Here is a 24302-nt window from a genome sequence, read left to right as displayed (position 1 = left end):
CAGCACCGCCTGCTGTAGATTGAGTGCAGGTCAGGGAGCTCGGAGCGGATGGTGCGCTCAGCTGACCGCACAACCCTCTGTAGAGCTCGTCTGTCCTGCATGGTGCTGTTCCCGAACCAGGTTAAGATGTTTCCCGCCAGGATGCTCTCTATGGTGCACGAGTAAAAGTTCCTGAGCACCTTGGAGGGCAGTTGGAAGTCTCTCAAGCGTCTGAGGTGGTAGAGACGCTGTCGGGCCTTTTTCACCACGGTGTTGATGTGACAGGACCATGACAGGTCCTGCGTGATGTGAACTCCGAGGTATTTGAAGCTGTCCACTCTCTCCACTGGGCACTCGTTGATGACGGGGGTCTGGTAGTTCCTCTCCTGCTTAGTGCTGAAGTCCACTATCAGCTCCTTTGTCTTACTGACGTTTAGAAGGAGGTTGTTCCTCTGGCACCAGTTCTCCAGATTCCTAATCTCCTTCAGGTAGGCCGTCTCGTTGTTATCAGAGATCAGGCCCACCACGACGGTGTCGTCAGCAAACTTGATGATGGTGGTGGAGCTGGTAGTGGCCACACAGTCATATGTGTACAAAGAGTACAGCAGGGGGCTCAGAACACACCCCTGGGGGGCTCCAGTGCTGAGAGTGGTGGAGGCTGAGACATGTCCGCCCATCCTTACTGCCTGTGGTCTGCCAGTTAGGAAGTTGGAGATCCACTGACACATAGATGAGCTGAGTCCCAGATGCTCCAGCTTGGTGGTGAGTGTGGAGGGAATTATGGTGTTAAATGCAGAGCTGTAGTCTATGAAGAGCATTTTAACATAATTCCCCCTTCTAGTGTCCAAGTGAGTGAGTGATGTGTGGAGGAGATGAGAGATGGCATCGTCTGTGGAACGATTTGGACGGTAAGCGAACTGTAGTGGGTCCAGTGTGTCTGGTAGTGAAGAAATGATGAAGTCTCTGACCAGGCGTTCAAAGCACTTCATCACTACTGAGGTGAGGGCTACAGGGCGATAGTCATTGAGAGAAGCAGGGTGGGGTTTCTTCGGGACAGGAACAATGATGGACTCTTTGAAGCATGTGGGGATCACCGACTGAGATAAAGAGATGTTGAATATCTCAGTGAACACAGGAGCTAGCTGGTATGCGCAGTCTCTTAGGATACGACCTGGGATGCCGTCTGGTCCTGCTGCTTTCCTGGTGTTCACTCTCTTGAAGGCTCTCCTTACTTCATGCTCGGAGATGACGAGCACGTTTCCGGTGCTGGCAGTATCTTCCTGTCTGCAGCCGTTAGCGCCGCTAACACTAGCATTGTTGGAGACCTTAGCTGCAGCCTCGAAGCGAGCATAGAAAGTGTTCAGCTCGTCTGCCAGAGTCACGGCCGCGTTCGTCATACTGGTTGTTGGTGCTTTATAGTCCGTTATTGTCCTTAGTCCCCGCCACAGGCTCCTAGAGTCACTCTGTTGGAGTTGTGACTCTAGTTTCCTCCCGTAGCGCTGCTTCGCCTCTTTCACCGCCCTCCGCACGTTATATGACGCGGCTTTGTACGGGTCCATGTCCCCCGTCGTGAGTCCCGTGTTGTAGGCAGCGGTGCGGGATCTCAGAGCGTCGCGGATGGTTTTATCCACCCACGGCTTCTGGTTGGGAAACGTTGTGATAGTCTTTGTCTCCACGGTATCATCCGCTAGTTTCCCGATGAATCCCACAACCGCTTCCGTAAACACGTTGACGTCATCGTCGGAGCTGTTTCTGAACATGCCCCAGTCTGCGTCATCGAGTGCGTCCTGTAACGCGGCCACCGATTGATCCGTCCAGCGCGCGACCTTCCTCTGAACCGGAACTTCCTGTTTCAGCCTTTGTTTGTATTTTGGCATGAGGAAGATGGCGGCGTGATCAGATTTGCCAAACGGGGGGCGGGATTGTGCCTTGTAGCCGTCCTTGACCGTAGTGTAGCAGTGGTCCAGTGTCCTTTCACACCTGGTGGGGCAGGTGATGTGTTGATAAAAGTTCGGCGCTGCGCGTTTGAGGTTGGCGCTATTAAAGTCCCCCGTCACAATAAGCGCAGCGTCCCGGTGTAGTGTCTGGTGCTGTGTGAGTGCCTCATGCAGCTCGCATAAGGCGGTGACCGTGTCCGCTTGTGGTGGAATATAAACGGCACTTATAATGACCGATGTAAATTCCCGAGGTAGATAAAAAGGACGACACATGATGGACAGTAGTTCCAGAGTGGTGTGCAGGAGCGTGTGAGAGGAACAACGTTCGCACTGTTGCACCAGTTGTTGTTCACCATTAAACACACGCCGCCTCCCCTTGACTTCCCCGAGTCCCGTGTCCTGTCCATGCGGTGAACCGAGAAGAACTCGGCCGGCTGGATGGCGTGGTCCGGCACCGCTGGGTTCAGCCATGTCTCGGTGAAGCAGAGGAGATTGCAGTCCCGAATGTCTCTCTGGAACTTTATCCTGGCCCTGAGGTCGTCAAGCTTGTTCTCCAGTGACTGGACGTTGGCGAGCAGGATGCTAGGCAGAGGTGTGCGGTGTGCACGAGCTCTCAGCCTGTTCCTGACGCCGGCTCGCTTCCCTCTAGGCCGCCGCCGCTTCCCTTTGTTCTCCCTCGAGATCTCACTCGGCCAGCTCGGATCCGGAGTTAAAAACTTCGAATTGTGAGTACATTGTATACCAATAGAAACAAGAGTGTCACTGTCATACCTAATGTACCCAATGGTGATGATTTTGCCGATTTAGAAACGCTGAAAACTAACTTAAAAAACAAAGACAAAGAAAAAGTGGTCGGAGCAGTCGTGACGGCAGCCGACCTCACCGGCGCCATCTTAGAATTCCTGTTGTGGACATAAGGGATGCAATCAAACCTAACAATGCAAGACATGAACTTTTATTTTAATGCAGGATCTAAATCCCCTTTTTAGAAAGAATCATTCAGTCAGGTGTGGCGACTTAAAAATTTCATCGGAAACCATCTCAAAGTACAACACAACTAAATAGATTAAAAATTAAATAGTCCACTACAGTCTACTTTGATGATGAAATTGAGCCTTCTTCTTCCATTTCCTGTGGAGGAGCCATATGTGGCGTATTCCATCTCTGCAAATCTTCAGATAGGAGATGGGAGGAAATATTGATGTTGATGAACAGCCATGTGTTTGCTACTCAGCGCTGATGTTTCAAGGATTTGTGCGAGGGATTTGTAAAATGTGACAATCTGTTGCTCTAGATCAGGGGTCCCCAATCCCAGTCCATGAGGGCCGGTGTCCCTGCAGGTTTTAGATGTGTCCTTGATCCATCACAGCTGATTTAAATGGATAAATTACTTTCTCAACATGTCTTGGAGTTCTCCAGAAGCCTGGTAATGAACTAATCATGTGATTCAGGTGTGTTGACATCTAAAACCTGCAAGGATGAGTCGTGATGAGTCAAAAGCCTCCTTATAAAACCTAGTAAGCAAGCTACTCATTTTAATGTAGATTATAGATTTTTTTTAGACTTTAATGCATCTCTCCACTCTAGTCAGACACTTCAGTTTCTGTGTGTTTTTATGCTAACATACCAAAGGACATCTGAAAGACATAAGTTGTTCTTCTCTCCAAGAGAATCTCTGTTATGTCTCTGACTGCTAAAGCAGATGCGTGTTAGTTGTTGCTTCTAGTAATGCATCAGCATGTGTTATTTTTTACTGGTAAATGCAAAAAATCCACCCAAATAAACGGCCAGTCTTTGTTCTCCAAACAAGTAAAAAGGCTCGTCACTGCAACAGCTCACCTGCCATGCAGCTTTTGGGTCTTCAAACCAGGATAAACACACAATAACAAAATATAGACCAGTGCAGTAGAAAATGCCAAACTCCCGTTTTGTCAAATGATTTCCATGCAAAAGCCAGAGCAAAGATGTCTCTGCATTTTCCAAGCCAAATAAAGTGAGTAATATAAAGACAAAACTTAGCAAAGCGTGTCACAGCGGGCTTACGGCTGCCTCCTGCAACATGTAGGAGGTGGACAATCTCAACATCCTCCCAAACAAGCACAAAATCACAGTTCAGTTTGATTTTCACACTAAAACGCACTGGAAGTGAGAAAGATATTCAGGTTGCTGACTCCACAAAGTGGATGCAGTGGAAGGCATACAACAGATTCTTACGGCTTCAGATTATTGCCATGTTTAGTCACCAAAGGGTGTAATAGAAATACTCACTGGAACCAATCTGGCAAATGTTCATTATTCTCTAGTATTTGAAAATGTCTGTGGATGAAGTCAGCGAGGAGAAGAAAAAAGGATCAAGAGGTGGATTTGATTCCCAACAGGCTTCGACAGACTCTTACCTGTACTTGATTTGATGGTTTCTTGTCCGACCGTTTGCCCAAGCAGGTCGTACTGGTTCAGCCGAGAGCTTTCCCCTTCCACTACAACAGACTCGGAAGCATTGCGAGTCCAAGCATAAGTCACCTCTGAGATTGTGTAGGCATCTAAAAAGAGGAAGAGGGTAGACTCATTGGAGGTAAACTGATACATTTTTCTAAAATCCAAATGAAAAGCCACCTTTTACAGTGTTTAAATGATACTGCTGAGAGAAACAAAGCCCCTCACTGCTTTATGATGTCACTTGTGAAACACCAACAAGATATCAATACATAGTGACATTTGCCCTTTTCAGTCAGCCACAGAATTTACTGAATATGGGATATGAGAGTGTGTCTGCTGACCTGAGAATGTCTAATGAAACGGGAACATTTTTACTTCAGTACATTCAGTAATTGAAATATTCTGTCAGTCATGCTGCACAGTAACGTGAAATGTGAAATACTGTAGATCACCACATAAAGAAGACAGGACATCAAGGCATTTCAGACATGACCCACTGAGTTAGGATAATTATTGCTTTTAAAGCAACATCTTGAAACAGCTTAAAGCAAAAAATTCCATCCAAATGTGAAGAAGCATTAGCAGAATTAAATACCCAACAAAAATATTTGGATGAGCTTAGCATTGGTTTCCCCATTTTTCCCAGGGACGTTTCCAATTAGTCCTCTATCCGTAGTGTTGTTTGTGCCACTGCCAAAAAACTGAGCCATGCATTCTAGCTTCACTTGTTCCTGAGGCTCCTCTCTCGCCAAAGGACCAGTGAGAAGAAGGAAGGAAAGAAAAAACAAAAAAAGAAACAAAGCAGCATTTTACTTTTGAGTTCCCTCAGGCACTATCATCATCAGAGTTACTCACAGCTGCCAAATTTTAGTGGACAGGAATGAGAGTCCATGGGGAAATCCTCCAGATGCATTGGGCACTCTGCATGCACAGTTAACCTGCATCCAATTCACAGAAAATGGAGGAGACTTTGCAAATGCATGAAAAGTATACAGCAGAGATAGAAAGAAAAATAAACTCACAAGCCTCATGCACTATTCAAGACACTTCCCATCTGTAATGCCTTGAAACAAAAATAATCATCTTAAATGTAATCAGCGGAGCAAAACAAACGAGGTGCTGCAGAGACCAGCAGAGATGGTGACACTGTAGGTTAGCTCTGTGCTAAGAAACCGCATACCTGTGTGCTGTTTAAGACAATATCCAACCACTGCAAAAATACTCAGTGCTTACAAATGTATCAGACCAGCAGCCAATGTAAGGTTCATGCCACAGCTGACGAAATTAACAATACTGGTAATTACAAAAAATCATTTTTTTAATGTATAACGGTTAATCCACCAGGACAGGCTGTTTAAACAAAATAATGTTTTCAGTGCTGAGCTGTAATTCTTATTGTTATCCATGAATCTTCAACTTGGCTATTTTTCAAAAAAGCAGAAAAAATAGTAAAGCACATTTTTAGTTTTTACTGAGATGCCAAATTACACATGTTTGTGTTTCTAAATAGAAAAATTACTTTTACCGTTTGAATGTCACTCCTCAGAGTCCAGTGTGCCGGCACAAATTTAGGTATAAAAACATGAATCTCCTGCAATGAACTCAGTCATTTTTGTTTTTCTGACAAGTGGTCTGAATTTGTTAAGCAATTTATTATAATCAATATTATTACAAAAATGTATGTTTCCATTGACTTTTTTGAAATAGCATTCAAGCACAGCAATGAATGCGAGAAACAGGAGGCATAAAAAATACATTTGAACAAATGGGATTCTGTGTTGCTGCTGTATTCACGCTTGCTTTAGCAAGAAAAGCGTTCCATCCACGTCATTTCTCTTTTTCTTTCTCTCTATTTTAGGAACGTTTGTGGACTCTCATGTCTCTTAGGCAAATATGAAGCTGTATCCAGCAGCCTGGCTTTGAGAGTTCCTGGGTTCATGTCTCAAACATGTAGTTATCTGTGTTTTTGTGCGGGGAGAGGAGGCGCTAACATTACCTAACCATTTAACAATGGCCCAGTTGTTGTTAGTTTCACGGTGACTGGAGTCGAGTTTCTATGGCTATGGTGAAAAATATCAACAATCCACATCTAAGTCTATTTCCATCATCATTTTTTTGACTTACTTTTCCAAATCCAACCTGAGCCAGTCTGAACTGACTCTGGAGAAGGATGGATCGACTGGAAGCAGCTCTGGCTGTTGAGCTTGTATGGCAGGGTTAAAGACGTGTATTTAAATGCAGTGCTGGGCAGCAGAGAAATGCCTCGTTTAGTCTTTCAGGTTCCAGTGATGATGTGACATTACGTGTAAACATAAGCTAACACATTGCTAGCAAGAGCTTCATGTTTGCCTTATAGATGTAATCAGTGTTTCTAAGTAACCCTCAGTTAGACAGCAAACGTATATTATCCACGCGATTCTCACTGTTTCTGTCTTTTTGCTTCTGTGCCTTGAGTTACCTCATGGTGTACAGCAGAGTCCCGTCATCTTTGATCCTCAACAGTTTATTAGGCATGGTCATGTTATGTGCCACAGACTTTTTCCCGTTGTGAAAGAAGGTGTCCGGTGTCCAAATCTTACTCGCCATAAGGTTGTTCAGGGGCAAAATATTCATTGGTCCATGGAATTTCAACCTCTCGTCCTTCCAGCTTTGCCGGAAGAAAACATCTATGGTGTACTCCTGAGAAAAGATGAGATACGTTCATGAATTAATCTCACTATATTATTACATCTCTTATGACTTAGGTTCCCCATGTATTAAAACAAGGCTCATTCCCACTCAAAAAATGCTAAACTGCACACTGATGGGCAGTTCATCACAACTAACTTCACCTGCCAGCTCTGCCTACAGAGCTGGCAGGTGAAGTTAACCTTAACCTATCCCTGTTTCCAAATAGCGAGTCTCCATGAAGGTGAGACCCACACTCGCCCTGTTCCTTCACAGCTTACTCAGTTGCTGTTTTCCTAAGCTGACTCTGAGGCCAACATGACCCCCTTAACCTGCAATACTGTGTTGTCAAAAGACACCACACAGCAAGGATTAAGGGCAGAAATCAGTGCACCGTGAAATGTGTATACGTGTGAATGTTCGTGTCCGTGTGATTCACACACAGCAAGTGAGGGTGAGAAGCAGAAAGAGATACTTTTTTTTCTTTTTACTCGTCATAGTTGCAAAGCCTGTGACATTTAGATGTCGGGACACTGAAACTGTGGATTATACGGTATAGCAGCTCGGACTCTGAGAGGGCCTGCTTTAGTATTTCAGTTCAGGTCTCATTTAGTAAAGTTTAGCAAAAAGTCATTAAAAAAAATGTCTGAACGTGAACAGTGTGGTTGTTGAAAGACGGAGCATAAATGAGGTCAGTAAGCTGTGGTTCTTACGACACATAGGTTTAGGCTAACTGTAAATGTTTTCTTTGAGCTCTCTTCTAAAACATTCTGCATCCTTCTAAATTATTAAAAACACATTCATCCACCTCAACATCAGACTGGGAAGCCTGGTCCTTCACTTTGATGTTTGTGCACACTGGTTTATTTTGGGTAACTCCTACATATACCACTGTGATGTCCTAAAGTAAGCACTATGCATTAATCCATGACAAGAATACAATGTTACTCCTTTTTGCTGGGAGCTAAAATGGAGCTGGTTTACAAAATAAGAGCTTTTTTTTGGTTGTTTTCCTTTTTAAAAACCTTTTTTGTTCATAAGATACGAAGATAATTCTTGTACCAAACATGGCTGAAGTTTAAAAACGATGAGGTCATTGTTTGTAATGCCAGCAAGGAAAAAAGCTCAGACTGATCAAAAATACTCAGTTTCATACATTTCCCCCCCTGGCTCTCAGTGACATCAGATGAATTTCCATTTCTGGATGATGTCTCAATGGCACCCAGTATGATTTTTTTCTTCATGTCAATTTTATTTCTACATTTCGACATGATAAAAGCCTTTAATGGTCACAGTAGGCAAGTGAACTAGGTAGTCTTACTTAGTGATCGTGGCTCAATCACACTAGAGCAAAAATAGGACAACTACCTTGCAACTATGAAACATTTGTGGTTGCCTGGTGAATTCTTTTGTTGTCAAAGCCTGATTTCAAGTAGTTGAGGCAACAGACTGGTCACTCAGAGGTTATTTGTGCAACACGTGCCTGTCTGTGACCACTTTTAATTGCAAAGTAATTGCACAGGTCTCCTGGGGAGAGACAACCTGTCTCCAAACAGTTGGAGTCCAACTCTTAGACAGTTATATATATTTATTATTCCACCTGTGATAAATAAAAAACACAATAAAATATAAATATTTTAGAAACTGTTATTTATTAGGAAAATAACAAACTGAATTTTCAGGTTTATCACGTATCAGAAAAACCCAGTAACTAACTATTATGTGACGTCTCTGTGTTTACAATTTTTTCTGCTTTTTGACTATGAAAATGAGAATAATAGGTACACTTCAAATGCTGGGCTGGCAGCCTTATGCTATCTGACTCTATCTGTATTTCATTTTTATAATAAATATAGATTGCTCATTTTGTGACTAAGTCCCCTAAAGTAAATACTGTTCATTTTTTTCTATTTTTCATCTTATTGTTTTTCTTCCTTTCGGTGGACCTTATATAAATCTTATATGTGGCCACCTCAGCAATCGCCTGAATTTCTCTAGAGTATCTGAATAAAGCAGACAGATCAGATGAGAATATTTCATCCTGTTTCTCATTTTTTATGAGGCATATATCTCACAGCAGAGCCTGAGATAAATAATATACTTTAAACTATGTGTTTCCAAACCTGAATATAAGGGATGATTTTAGCAGTGACTTCCTCCTTGGGTTATAAGCGAGGTCATCAGTGACGGCCTCTGCCAGTGAAACTGAAGCAAAGGAAATTTTCCTTTGGCTGTTTGTCTGTCTGTCCATCTGTTTATGTTCAAGATGTTTTTAAAAGGAGACATCAGAAATCATTTGGCCGACAGATCACCCTCTGGGCCAATTAGCTGATGAGATGTGGGTGGTGATTTGGATCTGGGATTTTTGCCATATGATTTAAAAAATAAATAAATACATTTAAATAAATTTTAGCCTCAAAGATTTATTATTTGGTGTCTTTGTCCCACTCTCTATAAGTGCTGATTTATGTTTGGCCGAGAGGCGTGTTGTTCATATATTTTTCAGAGAACATTGCATTGAACTTAACTGCTGAATCGATGAATTAATCACTTGGAAAAATGAGCCTTTAGCAATTGAAGGGAGGCTGATGATATGATGCGAAGGTGGGTGCGTGTTTCAGAATGATAAACAGGAAAGCCCAGGATAAACAAAGCAGTGACTTGAATAACAAGAAGACTTTCAATAATTTATGAGATGAAAATTGTCAGATGAATAGACATCGTGACACAGTGAGGATTACTCGTCCTACTACAGTACTGTAGTGTTTGCATGTGTTTTTATGAGGGGAAGACATAATGAAGGTGAAAATAAAAGAATTATTGTTTCTTCTTGAAGCACGAGCAGGCTGTGAGAGAAATGACAGTAAGCAGAGTGAATAAACGTCCGTTTGCTGCACTCACCATGTCCGTGTCTGAAACTGGTCCAAAGCTGGTAACATAGATGTTTGTTTTCACCTCAGTTACTCTGTCTGGATCAGAGAAAAACTGTTAACGACATCAAGACACAAAAGAAGCGAGTTTACGCTGAACTTTCTTTCATTTTTAGTACTGTTCAAAAGTTTGCCACATATCCTCGAAGCTTGAGGTGATTTACAGAGTATTAAACAAAAGTTTAGATTTTTTTTCTTCCATTTTCAGGAATAGCTACTCAGTTTATCAGTGTATCTATAATCAGTAATTACCTCTCTATATGCAAGCGCTGGGATACGTGGAGTCATTTCTGGGCTGGAGTCATAATGCCATATGCACAAAGATCTTATACTTTATCGGAGCTTCATCAAGTAAGTGCTTTTTCAGAGCTACATGGATATTGCTGCTGCTGTAATCACATATTAAAAGCAATTACTAAGCTAAACTCGGGGTGGCTTTTAGTCGTTATTATTTCCATTTGTGTGATGTTGTTTCAGGAAGTTATTTGTCATCATTACCATACAGAAAGAACTATATTATGTGCAAGATCACCTCACCTACTGTCAAAGATTTATCTATCAGGACATAAGATCTTAAAATTCAGCAAACTCTAATGAGTATCAATCATGACATATTAAACCTTGCAACTGTTTATTTGTTCATATTAAATGTTAACATTCATGATCAGAAAATATTAAACAAGTGTGGCTTGTTTGGAAGAGCCGCTGGTAGAAAGCCTCCTCTCTCCAAAAACAAACATGGGAGCATGGATCTGAACAAACCACACGACCTCTGGAACAATCTCCTTTGAACAGATTAGACCAAAGTGGAGCTGTTTGTCCATAATGCACAGCACCATACACTGTGTTTATAAGTCGACCATAAGGAAAAATAGTCTACTGTCAAATACGGGGCCAAACTGGGTCATGCAACATGACAATCATCCCAGCACACAGCAAAGCTATAGCAGAATGGCTGAAGAAGGAAATAATCCAGATGCTGCAATGCTTTGAAATGATAAAACCTTAAAGGAGCTGTGGATGGACAAAAGTCTGCAGCCTGCAGAGCTAAAGTGAAGCAGCATTGTAAAGATCCAGGTCCAAATTCCTCCACAATGATGTGAGAGACCCATACGGTCACGTGGAAAATGATTATTTGAATCAGGTGTTCTTAGTTTTTCAGACATTGCTTCTGCATGTTGGCTTAGTTCATGTTAAATAGACAATAACATGGTTTTATTTTTGATTCAGATTGTTTTTGTTATGTCCTGATATGTAAAACCTTTAACTGTAAGAAGGTGTGCCTTCTTTATCACACAACTGTACACGTGACCTTTGAAATGCTCGCTCAACCTCTGTTAGATTACATGTATTGAATCAAAGCAACATGTAAGTTCAAATTTGACCTAAATGTTCACAGCTATGGAAAAGCAAGGCCTCGCATGTTTCCCGTTCCCGTGACAATGTGCAACTGCATCAGCGCTGCTGCATCAGCTCCATTCGCTCTCTCTACACTCCGGCTCTTTGAAATATTTACTGAAGATAAATCTCTTGTGCTTGGTCGATTCAAAAAGCTTCCATGTTTCATACTATGCTCTCTTCTACACAGCGAAAAACATCTTACATACCACCTAAAAAATACTTCACTTTAAGAAAAGTTCTCTCATGCATGGCAAGGTGAGCTGCCATCCACAATCCCTCTGAGACATATCACAGAAATGGTTGATAACAGTGTCAGTAGTTTGCAGTTTGACTGTTGACAGTCACTAAATTACATATTACCAATCAGGGTGTCACCCACATTTCATTCCCTGCAGGTATGTGTTGTCTCCAGTAGTAATAAGTGTTTAAAAAGGCCAAATGTTTCTCCCTGGCTTCTAATAAACATGTTTTCTTCCACCTAAATTTGAGCATCGGTGGAAACCAGTCAGCGTTTTGATAACATTCATGCAGCTAAACTACTCTATAAATCACAGGCTTAATATAAAATATTACCACCGTTCATCTGCTTATAAGATAACGTAAATCAGAGGCTGCGGCAGGCTGAGGAGTAATAGGTTCAATCTATTTAGCTAGACATGCCACTGGGTGCATTTATTCATGTAAACCAGGCTATGGAATGTAAATAAGGCAGACTGAGATTCATCTTCTTTTTTTACTCTACCACAGAGACCTTCATTTGTTTGATTTATAATTGTAAATACATTTGTGCCTCAGTAAAAATATCCTGTATTACTTTCTCTTGTGACAAAGAATGGTGCATTTTAGCATAAGGGCTTAATGCACTGTAATATACCGAGTCTCTCAATGGCTGTGACACTATATATCCTGTTTAATCCAAGTGTGCTGGCCATGTGTTGTAATGGGTGAATGTTTCATCTCTATACCATTTACTGAGCTTGCTACGTAATATTAAAAGTATTGTACAATCAAGAATTACTAACAGGAGCCACCATGACACAAGATGAACAGAAAGACTGGGAAAATTCATGAGGGATGATTTCGCCACCTGACATTGTGATTTACTTAATCTTTTGACTGTTTAAAGAAGCTATCAGTTATCATGTTTATTAATAATTTCTGTATAGTATCAGGGCTGAGGGCTGGTTTCATTAGCTATTTATATGATGGAAAAATAATGTTGTCATTTTCTTTGTTCCTGGCTGTTTTTCCTTTAATGGAGGTTAGTGTTTGCCATGAATTTCCTTGAAGTCTCATTGCATTTCTTCACTGTTTAGTATTTTGTAGTTATTCTTTGTACTTTGTTGTAAATCCATTCTTTCTTTCTTTTTTACAGAGTCTTGTCGAGTTGTGATATTTACTATTAAAGCTGATGCTTTTGGCACACAGTACTGTGCAGAGTTCTTGTGCCATCCCTTTTTTCTCCATATTTTGGTTCTGAAGAGACTTTTTTTTTATTAGTCTTGAGCCAATGACATTGACACTGGCTGCTATTTCTATTCATTTCCAGTCCAGTCCTTGCAGCTGACTATTGTCAGGTGACAGTTTTTGTTTGTTAAGCCACTTCACATTGACCTATCAGTCACTCATTCATAAAAACCTAAGCGATGAACCTGTGTTGTGTCTGCACATAACAGAAAACTTAGCAAAGAACCAATTTCCCTAAAAATGAATGCTGTTAGCGTTAATCTCGTTAAAATGACGTTAACACCATAACCATATTGACGCGTCAAATCTCCGTTAGTGAGTTCCTGCGCGGTGTCAACGCGTCAGCGCGGTTAGCTTGTTAACGCGTTAGCGCCATGCAGCCCTCGCACGGGGCGATCTGCGTTAACTTACTAATGGAGATTTGCCGCGTTGGTGTAGTTATGGTGTTAACGTCATTTTAACGAGGTTAACACTGACAGCACTACTAAAAATACAATTTATTTTATGTCTTTAGGCACTACCAACCTGTCACTAACACATTTTTTCCCATTTTTTGGCTGAATCTATGTAAAATGCCAAAGAAAACACAGACTGACAATACAATATTTTTTTGTTCCACCAAGGTGATTCCAAACGAGCTGTTAGCTGAAAACGTGGCATGTCCTGGTATGGGGTGCACTGTGTTTATCAAACAATTTGAGGAAACTGGACAAAAGAAGAAGTGGCAGATCTAAAACCCTTTCCACAGCTGATGAACAGTTTCTGAAAGTCATGTCATTAAGAAATCAGGGGAAAAACCCCAGCAAAGACCAGACACAGGACCTGAGAGATGGATCTGTCCCTTCGGCTGATCCATCTGCTGTTTACTGAAGCCGCACTGGAAATCTAATCTTCGAAATGAAAGGTGGCTGTAAAGAAGCCATTCATTCTTAAGAAAAGAAAACAGAAAGAAGAGGCTGGGGTATGTCAAATTACACAAGAAATGAACTGAAAATCAAGCCTAGAGAATTATTCTTGTTGCAAGTCAGCACTGTATTTATAACAGTTATAAAGCCCATACATGTTCTGTGTGGTGCAAAGGATCAAAGACATTTAAAAAGATACCAGAGGACTCAAAAGAGATAACTTTACAACAGCAAACATTGTGGTGCAAGAACTTTGCTGTAGTTTACTGTAATTCCAATTGACCACTAAAATGAAAGATCATGTATATCGGACTTCAAAATAACTGAACAAATAAGGGGCGGAGTTTCAAGATGACTGCTGAGAAGCAAGACTTCTAGATGGACTTTGATGGAGCTTACAACAGAAAGGAGACAGCCTTTGTTCTCTTTTCAAGATTTCGGGAGGCTACAGCTTTAACATTAATGATCAGGATTTGTTTTTTGAGGGTTTTATTATTATTCATTGTAATTGTGTTTTTGTATTGAGCGTACTTTGCAGAGGGTGCTTGAAAATGAGAAAAAACACCCTCTTGTCTTGTTGGTTTCATGGAGCTGGCTCTTCATTTTAAGAACATTTTATATGCAAATGCAGGCCCAATGTCATTTATCATGTCTGATTCAGAAAACTATTTAATCAAGTAAAGTAAAGGATTTTTGCTATACGACTACACACACTCATTCTCACATACACACAAAAAGAAATCACAAACCAGTATCAAAAGCCCCTCAAGAATAAACAAACACAGGTCTGTAAAAACCAAATCCATCACCAAATGGTAGCTGCACTCCATTTGCATTGTACCAGTGGGACAACTTCAAAAGCAAAACTAGCTTTTTTATTTATTCATTTTAGTAGCAAACCTAGAAAAGCACTGCCTTCAGGGGAAATACGTGCTTACTATTTAAAAATATCAAGAGTGCATTTAATGCCCGAGGACATTAGAATATTTTATTTAAGGGAGCAAGGACAATACCTAAAGTTCATTTATTCAGCAGCAGTCACAAACACGTGCTTTTCATATAATCTGAATCATTTGGTACAGATGGGCCTGCTGAACCATGTTTAATCAGTAAGACACAACCTGCCTGTGTTAGAGACTCTGTGCATTCCACTGTGAGACCATCCAAATGTCAACTTAACTCTTGCCAGTTTCAATGGAGATGAAGAGAAGCAGCAAAATGACAGACTGTTAGAGGGAACAGATTTGACTTGAATGAACAAAGCACTACATTTTTTAGGAGCAGCTCATAAATTAGCATTGTGTAAAAACTCATCCAGATTACTCCGTCACACAGGTGAGGAAGGAAGGTCAGTTAACCCTCTTCACACGTCGACGCCTGTTGCAGCTGCAGTGAATAATACTGGTGAACTATTTGGTCTGTGCAGTTATAATTTTTTTTTTTGACATTTTAGCACAAAGCAGTAGAAACCATGGCATTGGCATCATTTAAAAATGAGAGTCCAATTAGAAGACGCAAGACGTGATTATATTAATTTTTATAGCTTGATATTTTTTATTTAATTCAGATTGGATCAGTTTCAGTTTGTTTCCAGAAGAGGTTTACTCGTCTTTGTTGTTTGGAAATGTTTGGTTTCAGTTGAGTTTTTATTAGTTTTAGTCTTTCTTTACTGTGTAGCAGTATTCTTCAGAATAGGTATGACAAACTCAAAACATCTCAGGTCATAACGTCAAATTTTAAAGAAGGAATAAAACCTAGAACATTTCCTGTATATTAATTTCATTTTAGTAAGTTTGTGAATTCACAATATCCAATTCCCAATTCAAGTTGACGCGATGCCACTGATATGAATGAACTTGTTAAACTTGTTACAGTCCAATAACTCCAGCTACTTATCTTGAAAAAATGGTAAATGGCCTGTATTTGTATAGCGCTTTACTAGTCCCTAAGGACCCCAAAGCGCTTTACACATCCAGTCATCCACCCATTCACACACACATTCACACACTGGTGCTGGCAAGCTACATTGTAGCCACAGCCACCCCGGGGCGCACTGACAGAGGCGAGGCTGCCGGACACTGGCGCCACCGGGCCCTCTGACCACCACCACTATCTTATTCGTATTTAATCTTGATTGCTCTTCCAACAGTTGCATTTGTGTCAACAGCTTTCTTTATCCATCACCATATCATAACAGCACAACAGTCACAAACTGAACAACAACACACCTGCCGCTAATTACGTGTCTACCTTACATACATTCACACAAACACACCTTACCGAAAAACACAAAAGTTGACCCCTAGCGGCACGCATAAGATAACAACCAAAACTTGGCTCCTGCACCTATACCTCACCCTTATCCAAAAATATTTTACATTACCAGAAAATCCCAGGTACTTACATCTTTTGCAAATAAGGATAAAAGGATAACACCTGATAACAGGGCATTAACTTTTTTTGCCCTTTTAGCTGCTTTGATTGCTCATACCAAGGCCGCTTCGCCTGTGGATGGCTCTGAGCTCTGGATAACTTTAGCTTTAGCTACTTTTAGCTTGTTTAAAGTTTCCATGATTAGGTTTATCGTTGCAAACATTTTCTTGATGATCCTTTGAGATTTAATAGTGAAAGAGCTTCCAATTTACAACATGAAATGGACTGGTTTATAATCAAACATGTGTGGGGCTAAGCGGTTAATCACCAGTCAGGATTGAGAGCGCTGGAATTCTGGTCATCTCCAGTAAAAAACACTGGTCCCAAACATCAAAAGGACTTTTTGTTGTTGCCTATGGTTACTTCCCAGTAAATGAGAAATGTTCGATTTTAGACAATAAAAACCTTTTGACATGTAACTGTCTCTGATAGGTATAGCGCTGAGCATGAAGTCATGGATAGGTGACAAATTTCTGGAGGGGGTGAAAAGCAAATTAGTGGCAGAAGTGTGAATACGAACAGAAGTGAGCTTCCTCACAGTCACACTAATGATGATGAGGAGCAACTGTGTGTTCTCTGTTCACTTTCTGCAGCCTGGCTCAACTTCAGTGAAAGTGTCTGGAAAAAAATGCTGCATTTTCAAAAGAGCACTTGAAACAGATGACAAGTATGAAAAATAAATGTCAGATTAAAACAATTTAGTCCACAGTCTAGTTACATTATCTATATCAGAGAAAATACACAGTTATGCACGTGAAAGCCTGCTTTAAGTAAATTTGTTCTAAGTAAATTCTGGAGACATTCGCAGCCTAAACCCACACAGCTATTCACTCATGGTTAAAGAAATTGTAGCTGCTTTTTTCTTCTCCCCTGAAACCCCACAAAGGGAAACGTGGGTTCATCTTCCCAATCTTTATCATATAATCATTGCTACAAACTGTAAAATACCATACCTATACCTCCCTGGTTTATCAGGCTGTAGTTATTCATTGATTTGCATTGTGTCCGTGTTATGTCCACAGTTGTAACTATTCTAAGCATCTTTAATGATGGAGGATAGTGAAACATTTAAACTGCTACAGGGAGAAAATAGATTTTATACTATACTCTGCATGTGTAATTAGCCTCTACATAAATGACTGAATGTTTGATGACACTGGCATTCAAGCTGCTTTTCCCTTTTTCTCTCTTTCTTTGTGAATGCTTATGCTTAGACCATGAGAACTGTCAAAAACACTCACCCTTTGACCCTGAGTTTACTGTATGTATGAGTGAGCATGCTCGTGCAGCTGTGAGGAGGCTCTTTTTCAGTTGTTATAAATATGTCATAAGCCAAAGTCCAGTGAAGCGTTAACACGATGTGTTCCCCCAACGCACACACACAGATGAGACATACAGATCTAATGTTTCTGCCGTGTGGAAAACATCGGATGTCGTTTCTGTAGCTGTTTGTTTCCTCCGTACATTAATGGGTACAGTGTGCTACTACACTGTGAGCGTTACGAGGCTGTGCTCCTGTAGAGGAACACACTTCAAAAGTTTCTGATTTATGCTCTAATGTTTTATTTAAGTGTTTTACGTCAGATCGCTGAGTCTGTGTGTTACACAGACACTTATTCACTGCTAGCTGTTGGTCCAAAAGCATCAGGTTTTTACTGGCGCGATCCTATCAGTCTGTTTTGGTGTATCAAGCGTTTGTGAAATATCAAAAACACAAAGATACATTCTATATTTCTGCATTTTCTAGATACCTGAGCTTTCTTCATACATTGGGGCTTTTTCTGCACAGTAAATAAGCTGGCAGGACTGTTACTGTAGGGCCATTTGAATAGGCTGAGTGCTGCCAAGCTAAAGGAGGTCTGTTCCACATATGGTAGCTCCTGGGCTGGGCTGATGGCCCCAGGAATTTGAATTTCAAATGGCACCAAATCCTGAGGGAGGAGCTCAGCTTTGGGCTGAGGGGCCAGCTGGAAATGCCCAAACATGAAGGATAACGGGAGATGTGAGAATGACGAGTGGAGCGCTGCTGCGTGCGTGAGGCGATGTGGTTCTTCAAACAACAAAATCCAAACGCTGCCTTCTGCAGAAAGTGTGAAGCAAAAAATACCAAAAGCCTGTTATGCTTTTAAAAATTTAAATTTATCAAACATTTAAGGGAGCTCTCAGGAAGCTCTTTTTAATGGCCCCAGCATCAGAGCATACACCAAAAGTGTTTATATTCTGATCTAAATATTTTATTTTTAACACTTTTTAATTTACTCATCTGAGGACATCAACCATTTATACATGTAACCATACCATGTAATTCCAAGCCACCTTCCTACTGTGCAGTGCAGCTACAAAACACTAAGACAGCACAAACCAGCTACACAGTGTCATTATCCACACATACAGTGTCTTTCCTTATGTTTTACACAAATATTCTCACTTTGGTTTTTCCCTAAAAAGTCAAGCAAGAGTAAAACTCTCTGCAGGGTTAAATGTGGCCACTTTGGCTGCTGTTACTTTCCAGGAAGTGGAGGGAAGCATTATATAATCTAAATGTTTTGTGCACAGAGTGTGTTTGTCAGTTTATTCTCGAGGGGATTGCTGCCAAAGGTTATCAGTACTAGAAAAGCTGATGTTAAATGAAGTGTTCTCACTTCAAATGAGCCGTCAGCCGTTAACAAAAAAGACACACGTGCTGTTTCGTAACAGCGTTTGTTCATTTAGATTCTATAAACTGTATGTCTGCACTTCTTCTGCTTACCCCCAAGACCAGGCCGTAGACGGTTGTCATACCCATCCAGCAGGCTGTCCAGGATGCGTGTGAACAGAGTGATGTTGTTTTTAAAGGAATCAGATGTGGCATCTGCATTCACCGATCTAGTAAGCAGAGACATGAAAACAACAAGGGGACACTTCAGCAGTACTCTGATTACATTTTAGATTCAGTTCTTCTCAGCAGCTTGATTTATGAAAAGCACAGGAGTGCTTATTGTAGCTGGCAGAGACTGCATACCAACACAGATATACACGTAACCATGTTTCTCATGCACATGGATGACCCAGTTCCAGCCATCTGATCTGGGAGTCAAAACACAACTGACTATGCAAATCACAGCAGAGATTCATGGTAAATAAATTCAGTTAATGTCCCACATTAAAGCTCTACTTAATCACCACTGTCAACAGCTCTGGTATAACAGCCTCAGGTTATGGGCATATTTTACTTTAAGCAGTCGCTGGGAAAGTATAAACAATATTAATCATTTTTTCCCCCATCTTTAGATCTTTTTCCTGTTTGAACCACAATCCTTTAATTAGCTTCACTGAAAGCATTAGATTAATGTAGCCTTCATATTTATGTTACAGGCCAAAATAGCATATAAATATTTGATTTGTTATTCTCAAGTATGTTCTAGGTTGTGTATTAAAGCCATAAGAAACACAATCATATGAGTATACCAAAATGCTGATTTTCTTTTTTGCTTTGTTGGGCGGGGAGTCATAAAAATTATAAAAAATTTAAATTAGCCTGTAGAGGAAACCTACACCAACTAACTGACCCATTAGTTTAAAAAAATTATTAAAGTGAGCAATAAACATAGATGATTGTACTCGTGCTAACATTATCTTGCTAGCAGTCTGATTAGCTTGCTAGTTTAGCTTAACTAAGTAAAAGTATCAAATTTAGCCATAAACACAGATGATTGTAGACGTGCTAACATTATCCTGCTAGCAGTTTGATTAGCTTGCTATTTTAGCTTAAACAAAGTATCAAATTTAGCCATAAACACAGATGATTGTAGATGTTGTGCTAACAACATCCTGCTAGCGTACCTATAGATACACAATCACTACTGGGCCTTACAGTGCAGTGTTTGATATTTGATACATGTTTATATTGATGTATATCGATATATATTTGATATGTAACCTGAGGACAACGGCTAACAGTACATTTCTACAATGCAGCAGCATCTCCCACTTAATGAAATGAGGTAGATAATAAAACAGCAGCAAAATGGCTACCATTACTGGTAGCAATAGTTACACTGAGAAAAATAAATGTTAAAAAAACAAACAAACAGCCGACTCAGCTAATTCAAGAACAGCAGTTTAGTATGTTTACATTTTCTTTGCTTGTTGGTGACAGCAGACATGCTTAGCATTGAATATAGTGGGAGATGTTTGTCTTTAAGGCTTTCATCAACATAAACCTGTTTTACGAGAGATGATATACAAGGCTGCCAAGTCTGCGTGCAAAAAAAGCAGTTCAATGGCAAATCAGAACAATCCTAATAAAATTTGCTAAATAATATCACAAATGCAGGTAGATTAATTTGCTGCAAGAGTCCAGTTAAATGCAATGAATGCAACAAAGCTCTACTTATATATGTTTATGGATTATTGTGTATGGCTTTATTTGTTGCTCTCTTTCTAGAAACCAATATATTCTAAATCTGAATACTGAAAAGCACCTTTAATGTCATTAGTATTGTACACTATGTGGGGTTACAACACCATGTTACAGTTAAGCCTGCTGTGAGTAGTTTTTCTCTATAGTAATGCTATCATTACTAAAGCAATGCCATCCTTATAGTCTCCCTAGAGTGCAAAACAGCGAGACAAGCAGGGGCATGTCTGAGAGGAAGAGCAAAGTGTCAGCCTCACATGAGTGAAGATGAATTTATCACATAAAAAGATCTTCTTCAACAAGCTTCAACAAACATGTTTCACCACTTGAGGCAAAAACACACCAATAAGTAGAAGCAGGCTAGGAAGGAGGGGATTCGAGCAGCTGGCGATGTGCAAAAGTAAAAATATTGACTCCATCGAGATTCACTGGAGCGCACACCTGTTGCACTCCAGAGGACAGGAGTTTTTCGGTTTTATTATAAGACAACATTGTGCAGCTCCTGACAACTTCCAAGATTACATTTCTTTAGTTATTCTTAAACTAAAATGTCATGTTATGCTGTTGTTTAAAATCTCCAGGGAAAACACTTCCTAGGCTAGTTTTCTCCTTATACTTGACCTGAGATTACAGCCAGTGATGTAATGTTGTATCACTACTATAGCACTATAATGCTGCAGCTGTTGCTAGCGACACCTGGTTTTGATAGATTTCTGACAGATCTAAAACATTTAAAAGTTTAATATATATGCTTGCTTATGTCATTTTTTGCAGATTGGGTCTACACAACTTTAGCACATTTTTTCCTTTGTCAGCACATCAAACTGACAATGACAGTGCTGAAAATAAACATCAACAACAGCCTCAGATTAATATGCTCCGCAGATTTTTTTTTTCTTGTAGTAAGAAAAGTCCAGATGTTACTAATCATATTAAAAATGAGTCAGTTTTAATCTTTCCAATGAGCAACCATGGTGTGACAATCAAATCACAGCACATAAATAAAATCAGGACCTTGCAACTAGAAATGAAAGTAAAATGACACAGATTAAATCGCTCAAACATCCATATTGACCTCACTGAGTGCTAAAGATGTTTACATTTACTTGTGTCACATTGGTTTTGGCTGGTTAAAATCCAAATTTAAAAAAAGAGATGAAGCGATTTTAAAGAGTGTTTCACAATGAGAGATTTCCAAGTTCTCTTGGCACAAAACAACACAATAACAATAATTAGCTAAAATGTAACAACTGATGTATCCAAACAATTTGTTGTTCACCCTGTTAGTCCTACTATCTGCAGTCTGGACGTGGAAAAATGTCTTGAAAACATAAAGGCGCTGATGAGATAGATGACGAAGTCCAGTTTTCAGTATCAGTGTATCAGTGGCATCCTGAAGCCTGGAGGGGAAATCCGTGGCCTTATTTGAATCGCCCCTCCTGCTCCTGACGCTGGCTGCCTCTTTGTAAGCGCCTGACTGACCTGATCTGTCACTCGGGCAAATATCATAAACACACCTTCACACCTGAGCGCCTAGTGTGAGGCGTCCTCACACAGCAGCAGGGCGCAGAGCATACAGGAGAGATTTAAAGCCATCTATTTATTTATGCATTTCAAAACATTGATGTCTATGGGAATTTGTAAATGGAAATTAATAACCACACAAACTGTGCATTGTTTAGCCCAGTCATAAGAAATAACAGAGGATTACTCAAATACAATCGAAATGATGAGCCTTTTACTTATACACCCCCCCCCCCCCCCCCCCCCCCCCACCACCACCACCACCACCAACAAACAAACAAAAACCCATGAGATAAGCAGAGCTGGCCCCCTGAGACAAAGTGTGTGATTCTTGGCATGTCTTCACTTCAAGGGGTCTCTCATTCAAAACACTCACCTGGTTTTCCAGAGGGCTGTGAGAGCCAGCAGGCAGACGAGGAGTAAAGGAGCGCTCTCTCTGCTCCACATGGCTGCTTCCACACCTACACACAGGACAGCCGCTGCAATGAATGGAGCCTCGCATTAACAGGCTTGACATGCCAGTGGATTTACAGCCTGTATGTGTTCCATACAGTCAGATTTTATGACACTGATTTCCGGGGATTCCCTTCAGAATCCCCGGAGCGCCGTAAATCAATTAAAAATAAATAAATAATAAACACAGGGAGGGTGGATGGGCAACTGACAGTAATTAGTATTCACTGACGCGTCTCACTCCTTCACTCACTGAACATTACTGTTACCAAAAATATGAAGCACCGATTTGAGCCATTTTGATAATACAATCGATTAAAAAAAAAAAAGCGGAAATAATCATTAAAATGTGATTAGATGAAACGTGGAAGAAGGTTAGAGCGATGCATCTTCTCTCCCACGCGTTCTTCTCCGAGCCTGAATCCGCTTATGAAAATAAGCGTTTGTTTTGTAGGTGAGGGCGAATGCAAGGGAACTCACCTCAAGTGCAAAAAGTACCCGCTGCAGCTGAATTCGTCGAAGATGCTCAAGAAAGTTAAAGACAATTCACCGCTCTCTTCCGTCTGAAAGAGACCCAGTGAGAGCGAGTCTGTCATGAGAGCCAAGCTGCAAGCGCCGATAAATCATAGTCCCAGCCAGCAGCAGGAATGCGCCCGAAATACTTTCAGTGTCTCAGGATTTAATACCAAAAAATATAATGGCTAAATAGAAAATAATGTCAGTGAGAGGAAAGGTCTCTAATAAACAAATAAATAAATAAAAAAATTAATGAAATGAAGTGAAATGTAAACCAGCAGCAGTCAGAGCTGATCCGGGCTTCAAATCTCCTTGTTCAGCATCCTCCTCAGCTGTTAGAGCCTCGATGTGAATCGTGATAAGCAAGAAGCACATCTCAGTCTCCCTCATCTCTACAGAAAACTACAAAGGCTGCGAAGGAGACACGCTGGGTCCTAAAGGCGGTTTTGTATGCACTGAGCCTCCTTCCTGCAGCCTAGACCTTGGAATGTGAGGATGTTGTCTCCACTCACAGTCAAATACACGGCGGTGATTAAGAGTGCAGCTTCGTGGAATTCTTGTTATTGAAAATGCATTTTTTCTTTTAAAAAATCTTTATCTAGTTGATCATTTTATTTGAGGTACATTTTTTGGTGAACGTGTTATTGTGTGTGTGTGTGTGTGTGTGTGTGTGTGTGTGTGTGTGTGTGTGTGTGTGTGTGTGTGTGTGTGTGTGCGCTCCTGGAACCAATCTGGACTTTCCACATGTGCTCCAGTTGTTCTTTCAGCCCCTGGTACTCTGGTACTTCTCTGTTTTATCATGCTCCATCTTCCTGATGTTACCATCCACAGGCAATGTCGAATCTAGCACAATTGCTCCTTTTCAGCTACCACTATGTCTGGTTGGATGGCCAGCAGCTGCTTGTCTGTCTGGAACTTGAAGTCCCACGGGACCTTTGCACTGTTGTTCTCAGCCACCTTTGATGGTGTCTCCCATCAGGACTTGAGGACTTCTAGTCCACATATGGCACAGATGTATCTGTGTACTGTCTCAGTCACTTGGTTGTAGGGATGGGTACCGGTAGTTCTGACATAAACGGTAGTAACCAGACCGAAAAGCAGCGCACATTTCGGTGCTTTATTTCGATGCTTTTTTTCCCCTTTTTTCCTGTGATACTGTCAAAGGAGGTAACACCTCAAATCCGATGAAACACCTGGCGACGCATAGCGTTTTTTTTTTAAAGCCGAGAAATGCGCCGTATTTGATAGCTTGCTG

The 24302-nt window shown here is 40.8% G+C and overlaps 1 protein-coding gene across 3 annotated transcripts in view; it reads right to left on the bottom strand.

Moving 5' to 3' along the window:
* gabra2b (gamma-aminobutyric acid type A receptor subunit alpha2b) overlaps positions 1–23417 on the bottom strand; it is a 45424-nt gene extending 22007 nt beyond the window's left edge. Inside the window, exons 1-8 of one of the 3 annotated variants that reach the window (XM_086306465.1) lie at positions 23323–23351; positions 23012–23094; positions 22455–22557; positions 18905–19020; positions 9921–9988; positions 6811–7031; positions 5208–5290; positions 4313–4456 (exon numbers count right to left, since the gene is read on the bottom strand). In XM_086306465.1, the coding sequence (XP_086162591.1) occupies positions 4313–4456; positions 5208–5290; positions 6811–7031; positions 9921–9988; positions 18905–19020; positions 22455–22525 (703 nt within the window). In that variant the 5' untranslated portion in view covers positions 22526–22557; positions 23012–23094; positions 23323–23351. Of the gene's footprint in view, positions 1–4312; positions 4457–5207; positions 5291–6810; positions 7032–9920; positions 9989–18904; positions 19021–22454; positions 22558–23011 lie in introns of all 3 variants that reach the window. The other 2 variants (XM_086306457.1, XM_086306476.1) reach the window with 2 other exon arrangements.
* Positions 23418–24302: the final 885 nt, after the last annotated feature.

This window comes from Aulonocara sp. 'chitande type north' Nkhata Bay, linkage group LG2 (assembly GCF_057382095.1).
Source record: "Aulonocara sp. 'chitande type north' Nkhata Bay isolate Kocher_YH1m ecotype deep benthic linkage group LG2, A_spYH_male_GT1.1, whole genome shotgun sequence".
In the NCBI taxonomy this organism is placed as follows: Eukaryota; Metazoa; Chordata; class Actinopteri; order Cichliformes; family Cichlidae; genus Aulonocara; species Aulonocara sp. 'chitande type north' Nkhata Bay.
This window is presented reverse-complemented; position numbering and strand designations above follow the sequence as displayed.